The 21,796-nt window shown below is 35.9% G+C and overlaps 1 protein-coding gene across 5 annotated transcripts in view; it reads right to left on the bottom strand.

Annotated features, from left to right (window-relative positions):
* GPC5 (glypican 5) overlaps window positions 1-21,796 on the bottom strand; it is a 1,359,194-nt gene that overhangs the window by 894,697 nt on the left and 442,701 nt on the right. For 3 of the 5 annotated variants that reach the window (XR_014820113.1, XM_021065368.2, XM_084982488.1), the window contains one exon: window positions 17,391-17,511. The exons of the other annotated variants lie outside the window; for them this stretch is intronic. Coding sequence is in view for 2 of the 3 variants with exons in the window: in XM_021065368.2 (XP_020921027.2) it covers window positions 17,391-17,511 (121 nt within the window). In the remaining variant the exon portion in view is untranslated. The remainder of the gene's footprint in view (window positions 1-17,390; window positions 17,512-21,796) is intronic. 5 annotated transcript variants of the gene reach the window in all.

Raw genomic sequence — 21,796 nt, 5'->3', positions numbered from 1 at the left:
CCCATTAAAATGAAAACCAGATATAGGTAGCAACAGATGTATCTACAATCAAAAAAAGTTAAATTAAATCAAGTGAAAAATTTCAAACGAGGTAGTGTTCAATGAAAAGGAAAAAGAATAAAACTCACATCTGCTTACGTGGTGATAAAACATGAGGGACTCTGCTAAAAGTTTACGTTGAAAATTAAGATATAGGTAAAACAATCTATGTGCATTCATTCAAGAAGGAAAAAAGAATGAATTGGTGGATTGATGCCAGTTTTCATTTTGAAATCCTCAAAAAGAAGAAAATTAAGACTGCGCTTCATAATATTCTCTGCAATACAGCAGACGATCCAGTCAAATCTCCAGGAAAAAAAAAGTATATTTACTTTAAAAGTAAATAGTATGTTTCTGTTCTTGGAAGGCATATGTGTAATGCAGGATTTTCCCCTACTTTAGTGACCATTTGACTTGGAATTCTTAAATTCTGGTGAATGTATTAGAAATGTTAATGAGAAAAATTCCTATTCGTTTTAGAATAAAATGTCAAATTATCTACTATATCATTATTATTAAGATCAGAGCACAGGTAGACGACTAATAACCAAAAAAGCTCAAGTGATTGTGGAGTATTACAGCTGGAAGGAGTCAGCTCTAAATAGAGAGTGTCTGAGCCATCAGAAAGAAATCTGTGATCATTGCACAAGTATAAATGTAATAAATTCATTGAGTAATATAAAAAGAAAAGAAAAAAGAAAGAAATCTGAAGCCTGCTCAACTCAAGGAAGACTTCTAGACCCTTCAGAATAGAACTGCGTGGGTTGTGCTGATGGAAACTGAATCCAGGTACCTTCCTTTAGACTTCACTGGCAAAGAAAAGGGTTAAGGGTGAAATTATCAAAAATATTTACATTTGTGAAATGCGTGTTTAGAAGACCGTCTGTGAAATACTGTTTTGTCTTGGGAGACAAAATTTAAGAAATTAGTTAGTCCTTTCCCTTTATGTTGGCTTTCACTATTCTCTCTCTCCACGCTTTGTTCCTTGGACCTCAGATATATTGTAGCTATTAAGTTCCTTGATCTATCTTTTGTTTACTATCTTTTACATTTTTTTTTTTTCCAGCAAGGCTGCACTTTTTGTTCTCAAACGACCTACAGCTTCTACTGAGCAGATCAAAGAACAATGAAAATAAAGGTGGTGGTGGAGCATGGGACTAGGATGATTCCCAATGGATTTAGATAATGTAATGGCCACTGAATTGTGAACATCTGGCCCTGAGGACGCCAGAGGTTTCTAAGGGAGCCTTTATGAGCTAATATCTCAGGGTCACTTGCTGGGAACCGGTTTCACATAAGCTGTATGGAATCTTTCTGCACCTCTATTCTTCCGTTCTAATTTCCTTCCAAACTTAAACTTATCAAAAATACTAAACAGTAAAGCACGAATATTGTTCAAAATAATCTGCATTTACTAATGTACTAATGTAAGCATTCTTTATGGTTATGATCATTTTGTCTTAAAATTACTATTTTATATTCCTTCTTCCTCTTTGGTGTTATTTCATACAGACAATAATAATATTTTATACACATCAAAATGGGCCACAGAGCTGTAGTTTCAGATAGTTTTTTAGTATTGAAATTCTTTCTTTTTTTTTTCATCTTTTTTTACCTTTTGGTACCCTTTACCCACCTCTCCCATCCCACAACCCCCTGGCCACCAACATGTTCTCTGTACTTATGAGTTCGGTTTCTCTGATTTTTTTTTAATTCATTTTTGACGTTGTGACCATAAATTATATTTTAGTAAAGTAGAATAGGACAAAGATTTCTGAAAGTCCAGGGTGTAATTTCTGAAAAGAGATTTCTGGAGTTCCCTGGATGCCTGCTCCCAGAGGTTGCTTTCCTGATATTGCTAGCTTCTGGAATCCTTGCTCTGGCTTCATTTTAAAGCCTTGAGCTCAGTTATCTTCTCCTGACTTGTATTTGCATTACCACAAGGATTCTTTGTAACTCTGAAACATGCAATGTGACCAACTGTTAGCTCCAAAACGAAGTTTTAGAATTCTTCCCTCTAGCCTCCTTAGTATATGTCTTATACTAAGACATAATCCGTGGCCACTTGGCTAAAAGAGGGACAGTCTATCAGCCTGATCACTTTCCAAACTCGACTTTTCTTTCTTTACTCTACTTAATGGAGTCACATAGAAATACTCCACATAAGCCCTTCTGCTTGATCCCATGGAGATTGTCACATAAAATCACATTATGATAAATCAGTAGAGTGAATGCTTATTAAAGTCATTTACAAAAACTAGTGTCTCTGAGTGAAACAGGTGTTTAGACACCACTAAGGTATTTATTTAAAAGAACAGAAATAATTATTAGTAAAGAACATGCCTTCCCAATGAATATATCCATCTCTGCATCCAAGGGAGAAATTTCATGGATTGGGAGAAACAGATGTTTATACTAGCTTTTCTATACTAATAGATTTAATAGCCTATTTGGTTGAACAGACTTCTCAAATTTTCATTATGGAATAGAAGAAACAGAAAATAAGGTATTATGTTTGGAAATACTGATATTCTGTAAACATAACCTTAGTATATAAGCAATTCTTTCTCAATAGAAAATGGATCTAGTCCATTTTTCTAAAGATAAAAAGATTCTACTACTATTGATAACTGCCAAAGACAAACCGGTTGCAATTATTCTAATGATCTATACTTCTGCCTTGTTGCATGCTTTGTAGATAAACATAATGCATCAATATCAGAACAGCATATTGCTATTAAATGTTAATGCAGAATTCTAAATTTTCTGTCATTTCTAGAAAAGCAAACTTCCTGAATATAAATTGTATTTACAGAGAACTTTTATCTGATTTAATGAATTGAGAAATCTAGCCTATTAAGACATCAAGAAATGTTTATTTAAATGATTTAATTATAGCACATGTTTTTTCTACTGATAATGTTACTAATTATGTTTTAATAAACCAATCCTAACAAAATAATTAAAGTCTCAATGTTTAACATGAAAATCCAATCTCATTTGCAGCTCAAATAAGTATTTCAAATGTAATTTGTTTGTTTGTAATTTATTCTGATTTGTGTAGCATGTTAAATCAATATCTGGCTTAGACCTAAATTCTATCATTCCAAGTTTGCTATCAAAATACTAACAATTGCACAAAATATTAAAAATACTGAGATATTTTTTATGTGATGATTTAAGTTGATGTGCCTCTTCTGATCTAATAAATTGAATTATAAGGTTTTCAGGTTTGTACACAAAGAGGGTTCATAGAAATATAATCAAAGGGTAAAATATGTATCAAGCTCATGAACATGAAGGAAGAGTTCAATATTTCACTAAGGTTCACATGGTTTTTAAACACAAAATTATCATGGCAATAGCTGGACTGCTTCAAAGGTGTCACTGTCCAAGTTTCTGTTATTAAGTTATCACATGTTCTGCATGCAAGTCATATCTTTTTTTTTTTTTTTTTTTTTTTGGTCTTTTTGCCATTTCTTGGGCCGTTCCTGCGGCATATGGGAGGTTCCCAGGCTACAGGTCCAATCAGAGCTGTGGCTGCCAGCCTACACCAGAGCCACAGCAACGCGGGATCCGAGCCGCATCTGCGACCCACACCACAGCTCATGGCAACACCAGATCGTCAACCCACTGAGCAAGGGCAGGGACCGAACCCGCAACCTCATGGTTCCTAGTCGGATTCGTTAACCACCGTGCCACAACGGGAACTCCTAAATTAGTGTTTTGAACTTGCGTATTTTGTATAAGGCTTTAGATCTCTGGTGATTCTGTAAGACTTCACAGAGGAGTGGCCATCATCCATATATGTGGATTTAAGAAACAGATTGACTGGTAAAACCCATAGTAGTTGTTACACCAGGAGAGAAGATTTATAGTATCTTTTAAAATAAGTTGTAACTATAATCTAATTGAAGTAAATGTTACCACAATATTTTAGTAAGTATCCTAATTCCTTTCATATTCAATCTCAATTAAATGTTGTCTAGCTTCCTGGAACCTGGACTAATTCTCTGAAGTTAGATTAGAAATCTTATATAAGACCTACAAAGTGAATTCCTTTATCTTTATACTGTGAGAATGTTTTACGACTAGTGGGTACAATCTCATTTTATTTTGGGTACCCACTATTTAAGAAATCTCCTGATCCGTAATAGAGCCTCAGCAATATTTGTTGAATAAAGTAAAGAGATATGTTCAGACTCCCTTCCCCTACTTGCTCAGAAGCAGAGCATTTCATAAGTGCCATACACATTGTTTCTTATCGACATCCTTATTTAAATGATTGTGTGTACTCTGTGTATCTATCGCTATGTCAGCATCTAGTGGGTACTAAACCATTTTGTTCAGGGAATGAATGGGTGGAGGAATGAGTAAAACAGTATGGGAATTTTAAAATTATAACCCCACTCTTGGGCATATATCTGGACAAAGCTTTCCTTAAAAAAGACACATGTACCCGCATTTCATTGCAGCTCTATTCATAATAGCCAAGACGTGGAAACAACCCAAATGTCTATCAACAGATGATTGGATTAAGAAGACGTGATATATATATACAATGGAATACTACTCAGTCATAAAAAAGAACAAAATAATGCCATTTGCAGCAACATGGATGGAACTAGAGACTCTCATCCTCAGTGAAGTAAGTTAGAAAGAGAGAGACAAATACCATATGATATCACTTATATCTGGAATCTAACATAAGGCACAATGAACCTGTCCACAGAAAAGAAAATCATGGACTTGGAGAATAGACTTGTGGTTGCCAAGGGGGAGAGGGAGGGAGTGGGGTGGTGGGGAGCTTGGGGTTAATAGATACAAACTATTGCCTTTGGAATGGATTAGCAATGAGATCCTACTGTGTAGCACTGGGAACTATGTCTAGTCACTTATGATGGAGCATGATAATGTGAGAAAATAGAAGTGTACATGTATGTGTAACTGGGTCACCATGCTGTACAGGAGAAAAAATAATTGTACCGGGGAAATAACTATTAAAAACAAACAAACAAACAAACAAATAAATAAATAAATAAAATTATAATCCAAGATTGAAAGCCTATTATTTGTAATTAGAATGATATTAAAAAGTTACTGCTAGTATGATAATTAGGAAGATTCACTCTTCCGTGTCATTTAAATTTTACATATAGTGATAACTATACTCTTCATTCATCTGTTCAATAGATACATATTGAATATTTCTTATGTTTGCATGCTCTCTGTCAGACACAGTGAGAAAATACAAGTATGGCCCATGACATAATGGAGATGGCAGTAGAAAGGCATTATAAGTAGCATTATACACATCGGTTCATTCCAAATGGATAATACCTTGGATGGTTTTCCTAATTACAAACCCAAGAAATGCACTTGTCTGTTGATATGCAATATACTTTAAAACTAACAGAAAAAAGAAGTATTTTTAAGATTAGGTAAAAGGTGACGCTGCAATGAATGAGCACAGAAACATGAAAAAGTCATTAGCCATGAGGATATTTGTGAAACATTGAAAATTGGTTTTCTAACAAGGATATTGTGTCCTTGGACAACATACAATAATTTTGCTACTCAATATTCGTCACTGAAAAAACACAATACAGTCAAAACTGCTACTTAAATCATAACTGAAGTATACAAACTTTGATATATTTGAAGCATGTTTCACTTTTTTTTAAATGGGAAATTACGAAATTTAAACTTTGTAACTATTTTAATGGGGGCAAATCAAACATTTTAAAAACTTTAGAATTAGATCTTCATTTCAAGATCTATTAAATGCCTAAAAACATATTTATTTTCTAGAAATTTTAAACTTCTGATAATATGATTCTTTTACAAAAATCTTGAGAGAACTTTCTTATCATTAAATTAAAAAAGAAAATGCACAATAGGAAGTAACTAGGATATAGTGAATTTAGAGCTATCTTGGTTTGTTATACATATCTAATAAATTCAAATTACTCTTATAATTAAAAGCTGACAAGCTCATTTGCTTTTATAAGATAAAAAGAAAAGGAGCGTTAAAGGAAGTTAAATTAGATTTTACCATCTGTTTAATGAGTTTCAGGCTTAGTTTGATAATGTATTTCCAGATATAAAATTTCAAAATGATCATTTTCAGAAACAGTAACTGACCTGCCTTGTATAAAGGTATATAAACGCCTATTCAAACTCATTACTATAAAACTCATGATTTGTTTTATTTCTAATGAAACGGATTAAGTTTCTATCACATCAATGTGAAACACATAATAAGTGCAGAACTTATATTCATAGGACTTATCACATTTCTTAAGGTTATTATAATTCGCTTTTTAATTTTATCATAGAACTTTTACTTAGTTTAGTTTTTAATGAATCTTTATACAGTATTTATTCCACTTCTTCAATATCCTATGCCTAAGAAACTTTCCCATTGATCCCTCGTGACCATATTCTGCTCATAAGTCAGCCTGCTTTCAAGGTGCATTAACTGCTTCAAAACTATAGGGGGCCATCTGGTTAAGTGCTGCTGAACTGCAAGAAATATATCCAGAAACTGTTCTGCTCTGACGAATTACATCTTCAAAGCACATTCATAAAATGACATTCAAGTGATTATAGAGTACATTTATTGAGTCTGCAAAGCATTATGGACTCGTAATACGCCTGCAGAAAGCTGAGAACATGCATGAGCCAGTCATTTGGCAAAGGAGCGCCACAGATCGTTAGATGAATTCTCTTCTGCCTGCCAAACTTGGGGTATTTGGAGTCAAGTTGGGACAGCTGCCAGGAGAGGACTGCTCATGGCCCAGAAAATTGTGAATAACAAGAAGAGGAAAGCTGCGCTGTTTGAAAAGCCTTAGGAACTCCTATAATCCGAGGTACCCAGAATACAATGGCGGTAGTAGAACCAGGAACTTGAATTAGTGTCTAGAAAAAGCTGGAGGAGGGGCTCCTCTGGAACATTTAATCAGAGCAAACTATTGCCAAATCCAAACTGAAAAATTAGCCAAGTTTGTGAGATATGGATCGAAATACTAAAGTTGGAGAATAAGAAGACAAACTTTAGGGTCAGAAATAATGAAGAATTGCCGACTCACCAAGATACTTGAGTACAGAAAATGGCTACAGAGAAAGAGAGGCCATTGTGGAGATTATCTAATGCCCGGTTGCTTAATTCCTTGATTTTTCTTCTCTAAAGGAGTCCTCTCATCAGAGTGCCAAGAACATAAGCCTGCATATGTTCTTTGTCAAGGAGAGACTAAGACCTAATGGATGACTATGAGTTACAGAGAAAAAGAGATATGATTGTTCTTTTTTCCCAAGTAAAAGTAATAATAATTTTTTTTTAAGAGAATGGAAGATCTAGAAGTGAGAAGGATTCTGGGATTTTTAAAAGAACTGATACAATGAGGGGTGTGTATGTGGGAAGGGTAGATGTAAGGTTAGTATAAAAAAGGGAGGAATTATGGGAGTGCCCATCCCGCGCAGCTGAAAGGAATCCGACTGGTATCCATGAGGATGCTGGTTAGATCCCTGGCTATGCTCAGTAGGTGGGGGATCCCACTTTGCCATGAAATGTGGTGTAGGTCACAGATGTAGCACGGATCCCCGAGTTGCTGTGGCTGTGGCGCAGGCTGGCAGCCGTAGCTCCGATTCAACCCCTAGCCAGGCAACTAACATATGCCTCGGGGTGTAAAAAGCAAAAATAAAAGGGGGGGGGGTAGCTAATGAGGCTTGAGATATAGACCAGATTAAGCAGCACCACTTAAAACATGATGCAGAGTTTGTCTTTAATTTTTAAAATTCTATCTATTTATCAAAGTAATAAATGCATTTAGTACAAAAAAAAAAAAAAAAAAAAAAAAAAAAAGACTAGTGCCAAAAGGTCTGTTAAAAAAAAAAAGCATTTCTACATCCAAAGCACTTCATACATACACTGTTTCCTGCTCCTGGGGGCAGTAATAATCACTCTCACTGACTGTACTAGCATTAACCTTACATGTCTACACCTTTATTAAATAGTCAATTTTTCTGTTTCTTACTATCATCTTGACAATATGTATTGATTTTTTGTCACACCAACGCATCCCACTTTTCTTTTCTCCATCCAACTAATTTAATTGTAGCCACGTTTTGATTACAGTAATAGTTGTGTCATGTTTATTCACATCAGGGCAAAGTGTACTATGATTATATATTTATGTAAAGCTTTTTGCTTTCCTATAATCTATGATTGCTATCTATCAAGTAACATAGTTTGCCCTGTATTGAATTTTTTTCCTTAAAAACAAGGAAAAAAGTCTATCAAATGCTTTTTTTTTCATACATTGCAACACACGAAGTTAGTAACTTTCTTTTATTTGACTTGCAAAATTCCCTCCCACAGTCATCCTTGCCCATGTATTCAATGTAGTGTTTCCTGGACCCAATATCCGCTCATTTCTTAATTATTTTTTGCCAAACATTTTACACAGAAGGTATACAAAATATGAATTTGTATATTCTTACTTATTTGAAAGTCTTTTTAATCTATCCTCATACTTGATTGTTATTTTAGCTAGGTAGAGAATTTCAGGTCAAAAATAAGTGATGCCGTGGGTGTGGCCCTAAAAAGCAACAACAACAACCACAACAACAACAAAAAATAAGTGGCCTTATAACTTTAAGGTATTGCTTTTCCATTTTCTTCTAGTATTCCTGTTGATAAGAAACTACAAATCTGATCCTCATTCTTTGTAGGCATTCGTATGTATTTTGATTGGTTTCTTTCACTGGAAGATTTTATATGTTCTCTTCAATACTTATAATTTTCATAATTATTGTTGTGTGTGTCTGTGTTCATTCATTGTAATGTTCACTTGGTGGGCTCAATCTGGAGTCATGACCCTTCGTTTCTGAAAAAAATATTTTATTTATATGCTAAATTCCTTCTATTAGTTTGATTCTTTCCTCTGAAATCCTTATTACAAAGATTTCCTAAAGGAAAATTCTAACAATTCATCATTTTACTTTCTATCTCCTTCTCTTTTTTGTGTGTTATTAGAAATACTATTTACAGAATATTTCTTTGACTTTATATTTAAAAGTTTCCTCTTGAATTTTAAATGTTTTATATATTTTTAATTTTTGGAATTTCTTTCTTATTCTTTTATTGATCTTTTAGAAGCAATACATTAAAATGAATCTATTCTCTCATATTTGGGAGGATATTCATATAGCTTTTGTGTATTTTTTCTTCATACTTGTCTATATTTTCTCTTTGTTTTATGCTTATATATTTAATTTTTTAAAGATTTTACTTTGATGCACAGTAATCCTTGATTGAACACTGATATTGGGTAGAAGCTACCTGGAACATATTGAATGGCATAAGGTCTAATAGAGGATTTCACCACCATTTAATTAGATGATAAATTCACTTCTCAGTGAGTGTAAACTCAGTACGGAATTATTTGCTGTAGAATTGATCAGTTTCTTCAAAGAAGAGTCCTCTAATTTTCTACATGAGTAGCTTGTACCTTCAGGCTAGTGTTCTAAAAACAGGAAGGGCATCATGTGACTTTTCACTCAGTTCTTCTATTTCCTACCTTATGGTTCATTCTGTTCTGTATTCTAGCTTGAGCTATGAGCCAGGAACCTTCCTATTATAATCCCCTCTCCTCTACAGAAAATACACTTCCAGACATCAAGGGAGAAAGGGGAGGTGAGTTATTTCCACTTTTTGGATATTATGTATAATGCTGTTATCACATTCATGTACAAGTTTTGGGGTAGACATGTCTTTTTTTTTTTTCTTTTTTCTTTTCTTCTTGGATACACACCTAGCAGTGGAATTTCTGGGTCATATGGTAACTCTATGTTTAGCCTTTTGCATAAATGACTATTTTTCAAAGTAGTTGCACAATATTACATTCCACCAGTAATGTTTGAAGGCTTCACTTTCTCCACATTCTACAATATGTGTCATTATCTTTGATATATACCAAAATTATTTTGAGGCTTAAAAATGTTAAATAAGGTGACTACAGACATACAGCTAGTGACTACAAGAGCTGGAATTTAGTCATATGTCTTGTTTTAACTAAAAGTCATGCTTATTAGCACCTTGAGATATTGTGGCAATTTAAAAAAAATTTAACTTAGCTAAACTAAAAAGCTTTTGTAAGTTAGCAAATGGAAAGTTATGCCTACTAATTGCAAAAACCATTATTTTCCTTACTTATAAATGAGAATTGTTTCTAATGTAATGCTCTACAAATCTGATTTCAGTAAGAGATGGCTATAACCTGGGACCTCATTTTGTGGAATAAGCCATCTTTCACATTATTTTTATTTATTTATTTTTTCACATTATTTTCAGACGAAAAGATTAAAGATTTTTAGACTTTAAATGGCCGTTTGTTCTAAACACTTTAATAAAGAGTATGAAAGTTTTAGTGCCCCATATTCCTTCAATATATTTGACAAATAGAAAACCTGGTAGATAAATGGCTCAAATCTTAATGGGTGATGATAATGTGACGGCATCAGATAAATGCAAAGTCAGATTATGTTTTTAGCCAACATAAACCGCTATATACCCTTTAAAAAGTAAAAATAAATAAATAATCAATGGCCAATCCAAATCCCATTACTTCAAAAGGAGTTTTTAAACTTTCATTTCTGTTTGACTGTACACTAATTGAAATGGTTGGTTTTATGCTGACAATTGATTTTTTTAATGAAACAGCCGATAGTGAAGTCAGTGCATTATATACCACACACTTCAGAAAGCAAACTTCCATTGACTTTACTCGGACCAAACTAATTGCTAAATTAGATGACCATTCGAAGTTATTGAGTGCATTTCAAATACTTTCTTCTGAACCAGAAATTAAATGGGCTTTGGTCACTACTGCATTGCTAATTCAAAATCAAAAAGTGACTGTCTTTCTGGAATATAAATATAGTAAACCTGGGATATGATGCTGGTGTGTAGTGTGGATCAGGCGGAAGGAGTCAGGGTGCTGTGGTGATTTCCTGAGCAAGGAAAAGAGTTGGTAGAGGAGTGGAAGAAGTTCAGAGTCAGTTGATACCCCATGTCCAAATAGTTTGTAATTAAGAATTGACCAACTGGGAGTTCCTGTTGTGGTGCAGCAGAAATGAATCTGACTAGGAACTATGAGGTTGCAGGTTCGATCCTTGGCCTCATTCAGTGGGTTACGGATCCGGTGTTGGGTATTGCCGTGAGCTGTGGTGTAGGTTGCAGACGCAGCTCAGATCTGGAGTTGCTGTGGCTCTGGCGTGGGCCACCAGCAACAGCTCCAATTGGACCCCTAGCCTGGGAACCTCCATATGCCGCAGGTGTGGCCCTCAAAAGACAAAAAAAAAAAAAAAAGAATTGACCAACTGGTTCTTCATCATAGTTGTAAGCTATAAACAATAGGTTACTAAAATGTGTTTTATAGGAGGTGATTTAATGAAAAAGGTTTGGACAGTTTTCAGAATTCAGAAATTTTGAGATACTAATACTTTTTTAAAATCCTGTCTTTTTTTTTTTTTGTATTTATGAACATGAACCTTATAACCTTCCATTGAAATTTCAATTAGGATCTCATTTTAGTCTGTCATGGCTCTAAAGTTTCTGTTTATCATATTGGTATCCTAAGAACAGAATGAGATAAAAGAAAAGAGGCAATCTAGCATAGTTTTTTCCCTATATAAAATAAGAAAGTCTCCCATCTCTGCTTGAAGCCAGTCATTAGTGATTATTGAAATACATATTATTTACATATTTTATGGTTTTAACCAAATTGTTATGATTATTGCTTTTTCTCACATTTAAAAATCAAATTTGTTTTACATATGAAGGCATTTTTTGAAGAAGTTTTCTTCTCTCTATAAAAATGAATATTTACTAGAAACCAATATCTTACATGTATTGGATTTGTTTGAAGAAATAAAATGTTACTTAAATCTACTGCTTTTAACAATACTAACATTTATTGGGTTTGCAATAAAAGGATTATAGAAAATTGCTGTGATATTACTTTTTATTACTTTCATGTTGAAAACAGGTAAAGTAATTCCTAAGCAGTGGGTCATTACCATCCACAACTAACAGTGCTCAGCAGTTAGAATTGACTGCTGACACCATTTTCTTCGAAAAATGATAGATGCTATTTAATGCTTACAGATAAATGGCTGCACAACTGTGACTTTTTTGCTGACAACTTGGCCCTAAACAAACTTAGTCAATATGAACAAGAAGTTTCAAAATAAATTTGCTTGGACAGAAGATCTGAATAAAAATGTTCATGCATTTCCTCTGTCAGATGTATTAAGAGGAATCTAGTGCTGTTTCTAATCTATGATCAATGGGCAATTCAGGATGATGCAAACGTCCATGAAAGTTCATGTTAACCTTTTAAAATTCCTTCCTTTAGACAATTCCTCACTGGAAGGCTAAGAGCTACACTGTATTTATCACAGGTAGTTTTCAAATGAACAAGGAATGTCTTCCTTAAGCACAGGTTTTGGAAGATAGGAAGCTGCTAGAAAATACCTATCAGGGTTCGTATGGTGGCTTGTCTAGAGAAAGACACCAGAATCAGAGATGGAGGAGAGTTGGAAAGGACTTCTCTCTTTTCCCTCAAGAACGCTGTTCCCAATTCAGAAGGATTTGCAGAGGCAGTGAAGGGACTTTGAAATACCTGAGATATTCCCTGAGGACCAACCTATAATCCATAGTTATCCATTTATTTTTATTTTCATTTTATTAATTTTCTTTTTTTTAATTTTTAGGGTCACACCTATAGCATATGGAAGTTCCTGGGCTAGGCGGCACTTGGGAGCTGCAGCTGCAGGCTACAGCCACAGGAACAAAGGATCTGAGCCATACTTCATGGCTATGATAGATCCTTAACCTACACAGTGAGGTGAGGGAATTGAACCTGCATCCTCACAGACACTATATTGGGTTCTTAATCCACTGAACCACAGTGGGAACTCCCACATAGTTATTCATTTCTAAATTTTCCTGGCATTTTTTTTTTCTTGGCAGGACATAAATATTGGGCCCAGAATTCCTTTTCTCAATTAATGATCTCATGAGCCTAGTAATCATCCTTACTTTCATTCTCTTGCCCCAATTTCCAGTCCATAAATTCCTCATAACTCCACACGCTGTATTTTTCAAAATCTATCCACTTCTTGCATTATCCGCTCTTCTTCTTCTTGTTTCAATCATCATGATTTTCTGCCTGGGTTATTTTCCTTTTCTGCTCTTGCTCCCCAGGGTTTATTTTCCACAGTAAAGCCAAAATTATCTTTATAAACCATTAATTAAATTGCATCATCCTCTATGTAAAGCCTTTAAATGGTTTCCTTTTCCACTTAGGATAAAATTGAAACTCCCTACCAGATTCCCCTTAATCCAGTTCATGTTTTTCTCTCTCCTGTACTCATTCTGCTCCATGGTTTCCTGTTTGTTCTCTGAATACAATAAACCTATTCCTGCTGCAGGTCTTTGAAAGTATTGTATTCCTCTGCCTCAAACACAATTCTCCCTGATTTTCCCATGATTCCTTCCTCCTTACCTATGATTCATTCTCACGCAGTATCAACCCCGGAGGCATCTGCCCTGGAGTGGCCTCCACCAGCACTCTCATCTTGAGTGCTTTTCTCTACCTGTTTTGTTTCTTGATCTGTTCACATTTGCCAGCTCCAGGGAAATGTATTTTCCATTTTCTTAGAATATAAATCCCATGACAGGAGGGCTGTATGCTCACTCATTTAACCTCAATACCTTGTGCAGAATATGACCCATAGTGGGAATTCACTAAGTATTAATTGCATATTGTGAATAAATTAGTTATTAAGACATTAAAAAAGAAGCATTTGCAAAGTAAAATCCCCACCCACATGTTTAGAGACTCGAATTGCAGAGGTTACAGGATAGAGAACAAGGTGTGTTCCATGGCCGGCCAAGGAGAAATGTGTTTGGTGGCTAATACATGGAGACGATTTTTGCTAATAAAGATGGCTGGCTTATTCTCCTATGCTTAGATGTGACAAAAAGGACAAGAGGAACATTTGTGTATCCCTATGATGAGAGACGGCATTTTTATAGTATACTAACAAATGCATTTAATATCCATTACGATAAAAAATAAACTACCAAACACAAATAAGTGATCATCTAAATCTACAGATCAGATTCTGAAATATGTTCCTGCTTCTACTCCCTCCCTTGCTCCATACTTCCTCTCAAATTAATAGATTCTCACTTACAGAAGACATTTTTCTGAACTTTTCCAGACCTGACACCGTGGTAGGTCCTTTTAACCATCTCTTGATATTAGATCACGACAGCCACCCCCGTCAGGATACACACCTATTACCAGCAGTCAGAAGGCTGGCAAAATCAAAAATTTCTCTTCATCTCCAGGAGAGCTGTCTTAGGAAAGAACATGTTCTAAGACATTAAAGGTGAATATTTTAGCAACACCGGTACAAAATGTGACTTTCTGCTATCTTCTGTAAAAATCTAAATTTCAATCATATCATCCTGGTAGACTTTAAATAGAGAGACCTCAAAGGTAGCATTTTATTTGATATTCTCTTGTAACTCTAGAATGAAACTTAAGCATGAATAATTGGAGATCTGCACACTAATATGAAGATGAAAGAGTGGGACTCGATTTAACACAGGTGCTAAAAAAAAGTGGAATTATTTGCTTCTGCCACCTTGAAATGGATATGGCTTTGAAACCTATGAAGCGAGAAGGAACAGATGTTATGCTGAATGGGCAAGATGCTGGTGATCCCCTCCTTCCTCCGAATTTTTAATATGCTCTATATTTTGAGTATCTATTTAATTTTTAAATGTGTTTTCTTAGGTCGATGTACTCTTTTTTTATATAGCAGCTCCATCCTTACTACCTCCAACAGAGTTTTCCATCTGTTTTTATCATATATATATATATATATATACACCATTAAAACAGTTTGAACACACACCCACTCAACACATATATTCATATATTTCCAAACTATATGCATGTGTTATTGCACTGTTACATATTTTATACACCTCCCCATGACCAAAATAAATAAATGAATAAACAAAAATGAAAGAATGTGACAGAATAAATATACACTGAAGTTCTGTATTTCCTTCCTGTCCTCCAGGGGATCAGCTTGTGCATTCCCCGGAGAAACGCTACCCCACTTTGGGGACCACTAAGATTTTCCTAAGTTTCAATGTAAGGAATCAATTTATATTAAAGCTCTTTGATTTTGTGGTCAGTTGTACACTAGAGCTTTTGAATAATCCAGAGCTACATACCGTATTATAGCCCATGACACTGTGTGGTGCCACCTAGCCCAAGGCAATTATTCCTCTAGCAGCAGAGAATATTGTCAGCTGCCAATGACAGAGAGGTGGTGACGCAGCTGAGTTAACATCCTCCACCTCCACCCCAGCAACCCTCATCCAATCACTGGTCAATGTGGGCAATAAAGAGTCATCTCCTTGTTTCACATCAGGACAACCTGAGAGAGGCCTCCTAGCTCCAGGGTTCCTACAGAGTTCAGGTGAGGCTTCAATTAGAGCTACAGTTCAATTGCTCCTTCCTCCAGCCTCTTACCAATCACAAGCACACCCTGTCGGAAATCTCCTGCACATACACCTCTGTTCCAAAGTCTCTTTCCTGAAGAACCTCAGCAAAGACATATATATCAGCATGTACTTAGACATTAAGTTTGTGTGTCAAGTTCCTAATGGATTGTTTATTGAGCCACTGGAAATTTAAGAATTAAAGTAATATCCTAACTTTTCTTGAATGCTCATTAGGGTCTCACTGAGTTGAGATTAATTTCACCTGAAGGTCTTCTTAGTATGGGGAAGCAAGTTTCCAAAAATTTGGCAGGAAGAGTGACTGCCCTCCTTGCGAGGGTCGAGTGACAGTCACTGATGGGCTTAATGTCATTGCTTCTGAGGACAGCTGGCTTTCTCTGTGATGACTTCAGCCATTCTGCCCCAGGCTCTGTTCCAAGCTTCTGTTGCTCACTCTGATCCCTCCTGTGCAGTCACCTTAGCTTCTGACCCAACCTCAAGCAATGCATTTCCAAGAAATGTCTCAGCACTTGGCCCACTAGCAGCATCAGGCACCTATTTACATTTCTTTGGGGGTATCTCTTTGAGGGAATTGGTTTAACTCACCAGAGGCTGTGAGGATTACATCACTAGTAATTATGGCACCACTTTTCTCTTATACTTTTCTCAATGGAACTCATTTTGGATTTTGCCCCTACCCAGAGCTCCCAGGGTAAGAGCTCTGTTTTCCCAGTGTACCAGACATAGAATAAGCAAAGTAGCCATTCCTGCCTCCTGGAACAGAGAATTCTATGGTATTGGACATAAGCCCCCATGTCCTGCTTATATATCCTTTGTGGAAACTCTCATGATAACAGAATCCTAAGAACTGGACCCACCTAAACTTGTTTTGCAGAATAATTATGAGAAGCATACTGATGACTCTAGAATAATATCAAGAAAAACTCAGCACTATGTTTAGGTATAGTTTCTGACATAGAATACTAAAAATTAAGTATCAACTATCCATGAAAAGTTTTTCTTAGAAAAAACAAAAATATGTATAAAAGACTAATAGCTTAAAAAATAGGACTTCTTATCCCAAATCCCAATAAATGCAGATGGGAGGGTGATTTTTACAACGTGTAACATATTTGGCTTTAATTAATCAAATAGTTTGATGAAATATCCCTTTGACAGAAACCTTCATGTTTCATACGTCATGTATTAAATACAGTATATACTCAAGTAATATTATTAAAGACAAAACAGAAGTATTTCATAAATAATCATTAGGTAACACGTAAAAGGTGCTACAGTAAATAAACACAAGAAATGCATATGATTAATATGTGACTTAACTTCTCTTGAAAATGCAGCCAAACGAGACTTCATAGCAAGGCTCAGAGAATTGCCTGGAAGGTGCATTTGGCACCTTCCACACGCTTCTGTGTTTTTTTTAATGTTCACAATAGTTCCCATGTCTAAGGCTTATTCATAGGGGATGAAGCTCATCCTGAGCTTCTCACTATTTATCAAAATCCTGAGGTTATGGTCCCTTTTCTAAATACCTTATCATCCATTAAAATATTGTTGCACATTGACTGTACATGAAAATAACTCAACCAAATATATCCCAAACTCTAGATTCAAATAATTTATTCCAATACTCAATTTTAGATAATATTATCAGATAGGATTAACAGGCTCACATACAATGGAAAGTCATCAGTTACTATTTCCTACTGAGTATACCAACAGATAGAGCTTTTCCACTTACCTGGATAACATGTTTCAGTTTATCAATAATCTGATTTATCACAGGATCAATTCCTTTGACTTTGACTTCAGGATTTCCAGACTGGGCTTTGATTCCATTTCCAACCACACGTTGAGTATAGCTAACAAAGTGAAAAGTGAAAGATATCTGACTTAATAACCTGGCCATAGTAACATCTAGCACAACTATTTGAACAGATTTGAGTTCAGAATTTCATACCTTTAACAGTATACAACAGTGTTTGTTTCTTTGTTTGTCTGGAACAGAACCTGACAGAGTTGCAACATTTTTTTCCTGGTAAAACACTTAGCATGCTGATATAGACTATTCTATTGTTATTCTCTCAAAGGCTGCAACCAAAAATTGTGTTTATAATACCACTTACCTATATTCTAGAAAAAGCTAATGCATATCCCACTTTGTTATCGCTTCTTGCTAAATTACACATATGTCTGAATCCATATTATCTGGGTCAATTTATTTCATTTCAAACAGTATATAGATGAATCATAATAATGTATTTTTACACACTGGACTACAAAATAAGTGTGTATATATATATATATATATGTCACATAATATCAAGTTAGTATTCATACACATATTTAGCTTAACTGGTCACAAAGATGTAGTAAGTGCCTCCAGTTATATTCCAGTCCTATACTACGTGACTGTGCTTATAAGGAGGTGGAGGAGTCAATTCCTGTCCTCACAATGCTCACTGTATACCTGGGAATATAATATATCAATTAACTTGTTCACTCATGCATTCATTCATTACATTTTATTATATTTAAAAGTTCTTATTCGATTCCAGCAATGTCACCATCCTTATTTTCCTGACAGTGTGGTGTAGCACAAAGACAAGTGGCCAAAGCACAACACTAGGAATGAAGATGTTTGGCTTGCAACAGGGATGGCTGGAAGGAATGGTACACGCCACGTGAAAAGAGGAGGGAATAACACAAACGGTAAACACTGAGCTTACAGCAAAGTTCATTTGGATGAAGACACCTGTGGAAAAACTAAAGGTGTTGCAGTTTGACTTAACCCTTGAAGTATCAAGGGAAGAATAGGTCTTGGGTGATGAGGTTAACATAGCTCAAGGGCAAAAGGTAACAGCTCAGGAGGGGAAATGGCAAAGGCATGTGGGTAACACACACGGAAGAATAACTAGACTTGTATTTACAGAGAGAACAACTGGGGTGAAAGTAAGCGATGGGAGGCCATTCCCTGGAATTCCATCCCGTCTGTTTAAGACTCTCCTTTGAGTAATATGTTTGCTTAAAGTATGATAATAAAGTGACCTCAGAGAGTTTTAATGAAACATTTTCACATTATTTTTAATGTAATATTCCATCTCTGTAGTTCAGCAGAATATCACAATTCTCCATGTGCATCCTCTGAATTTTCTAAGGCAACAAAAACTCTTTGAAAAGATAAAAGGAGTTTCTAATACTGAGAATATGGCCAAACAAAAGGAGTTTCAAGGAATATCCGGTTATTCCCAAGCTTATGCTCACCCAATAAACAATTTTAAAAAGTAGATCAAGGAGTTCCCGTCGTGGCGCAGTGGTTAACGAATCTGACTAGGAACCATGAGGTTGCGGGTTCGATCCCTGCCCTTGCTCAGTGGGTCAAGGTTCCGGCGTTGCCGTGAGCTGTGGGTAGGTCGCAGACGCGGCTCGGATCCTGCGTTGCTGTGGCTCTGGCGTAGGCTGGCAGCTACAGCTCAGATTCGACCCCTAGCCCGGGAACCTCCATATGCCATGGGAGCGGCCCAAGAAAAGGCAAAAAGACAAAAAAAAAAAAAAAAAAGTAGGTCAAGACGTCCATTGTGGTGCCGTAGGTTAAGGATGCAGCATTGTTACTGCAATGGTTCTGGTCGCTGCTGTGGCCCAGATTCAATTCCTGGCCCAGGAATTTTCACATGTTGCAGGGTGGCAAAAAAAAGTAGACCAAAGAATTGCTAACTAGGTCCTTCCAATGATAATAAATAGTGCAACTCTTTGATACTGATAATCAATTGAACATGACAAAAATAATGATATTAATAAGTCATTTTATTTTTAAAACAAATTTGAACCCATTTCTTTATGCAGAAATAGAGTAGTTTAGAGTTAGGTATTCCAATTTAAGTTAGGAACTTGGCAATACATACCAACAGAAAATAGTAGAAGAAAAACAGTTAGGCATATGTTATTGAGTGTAATAAAGATTTTTAGTTAGTTACAAGTCAACTATAAACATCAGGGTTCTCTTAACTTCTCTGCAGCACTATTATACTTTTCTTCCAAATAATTCATTCAGATTGCATGGGTCTCCTTTATTAATGTGTTGATTATTAACAACAATGATGAATAATGTGAATAAATAGATAAATTCATGTCTATGATTCAGACATTGTTTGTATTACTTTGTATGGAGTTTGTCAATTCAGCTCCATAATAATCATTTGTTGTGGCCACGAGAACATGCCTCCTAGACCTCAAAACACAGGAAGTGTAATTAACTGGGTGTATCTGCATCTTCCCAACTGATGACTGAGTGCAGGAGAGGTACTAAAGCAGGCCCATCGCTGGAAGACAAGGTTCCCGGCAGCCCTTGCTAGCCCTTCCTTAGACTGCACATCATGGGAGAATACCGCCACTCAACCTTTCTTTCCTCTCTCCTTCACTCTGGGTCACGCTTGCTTCATGGCCAACAGCTCTTCCAGCCTTATGCAGTTTCCTGCCCATTTTCTCTTGCAGGCATCTCCCTTAATAAAATCCTCTTGTGTTTAACCCTTCCTTGGCATCTGCTTCTTAAAAGACCCAGTCCAATACACCATATGATATTTGTACTATAATTATTTCCATGCTATATATAGATCAAGGACCTAAATTCTGAACAGGTTAAGTAACTTCTCCAATGAAACACTGTTGGCTAAGTGCACAGCAAGAATATGAACCCAGAGAAAGTGAGCTCTAAATACAATCACTCAATAATTTGTGAATGAAAACTCCTAAAACAAACTAAAACAAATTAGAGATATAATTAGCTTGGTGCAAAGTATTTGTTTTGTGGTAGTGGTGGGTTTTTTTCTTTCTTTCTTTCTTTCTTTTAAAACTGTAGCTATTCATTTCAAAGTCTTCACGGCTTGTAATTAAAAGGGGATGGGTAGTTCCTGTTGCGGCTCAGCGGTAATGAACCCAGCTAGTATCCATGAGGATTCGGGTTCGATCCCTGGCCTTGGTTATGGGCTTAAGAATCTGGTGTTTCCATGTCATGGGGTGGTCACAGATGTGGCTTGGATTCCGGGTTGCTGTGACTGTGGTGTAGGCCAGCAGCTCTAGCTCCAATTCGATCCCTAGCCTGGGAATTTCCTTACGCCATAGGTGCAGCATGAAATAGAAAAAAAAAAAAAATTGCTTGCAGGGTAAGAATAAATTCAGAGACTGCGCATTTGCCTTAAGATTTTCCTATGTTTTTCTTGAAAGCAGAGGAAACTGAGACTCCTTTCAACTTTAAGTGAAGATTTATTTGGTTCACCACTTGGTTTATTTATAGACCATGAAACTTTTTCTTTTGGCTGCATCCATGGCATGTGGAAATTTCCAGGCCAGGGAACAAATCCTTGCCACAACAGTAACAATGCTGGATCCTTAAACACTTGGCCACCAGGGAACTCTGACCATGAAACTTTCCTTTAACATTCAGGAACATTCTCTCACGTTAGTCCTAATAATTTCTCATTCTTTGCTCTTAATTATCACAGTTAATAACACAGATAAATTAAATTTATTAGAATTACGATTAATCAAGAATCTCCTTCCAAGCTAATATATTATTGAATAGTTCAGAATTGCTGTCCTTATGCATCATTTAAATAAAAAAAATAATACCACAAAGCTGGGCATTTAAAATACTTCAGGTGAGGGAGTTCCCGATGTGGCTCAGTGGGTTAAGAATCTGAATAGGATCAATGAGGATGTGGGTTCCTTCCCTGGCCTCGCTCAGCGGGCTAAGGACCCATTGTTGCTGAAAGCTGCTGTAGTTTGCAGATGCGACTCAGATCTAGCCTTGCTGTGACTGAGGCACAGGCTGGCAGCCACCGCTCTGATTTGACCCCTAGCCCAGGAACTTCCAACTTTTTTTTGAGTGGGGCCCTTAAAAAAAAAAAAAGAAAGAAAGAAAAAAGAAAAAGAAAAAAAAAGATACCTCAAGTGATGCTTTAATAATATTAGTTATTCCTTTCTGTTTTTGTAAGTTTAGGAAGAACCACAATGCCATAGTGATATATATACATCAGAATGATTTAAATTAAAAAAAAAATGATACCAAGTGTTAGCATGGAAGTAGGTCAATTAGAACCCTCTCTCCTTGTGAATGGGAGTTTAAAGCCATATAAACCACTCTGTATCTGG

This window comes from Sus scrofa, chromosome 11 (genome assembly GCF_054392235.1).
Source record: "Sus scrofa isolate SSC_HxYL_T2T_F1_AM1 chromosome 11, Sscrofa_HxYL_maternal_Yorkshire_Landrace_v2.0, whole genome shotgun sequence".
Classification (NCBI taxonomy): Eukaryota; Metazoa; Chordata; class Mammalia; order Artiodactyla; family Suidae; genus Sus; species Sus scrofa.
The sequence above is the reverse complement of the archived record's forward strand: the minus strand, read 5'-3'. Positions and strand labels throughout refer to the sequence as shown.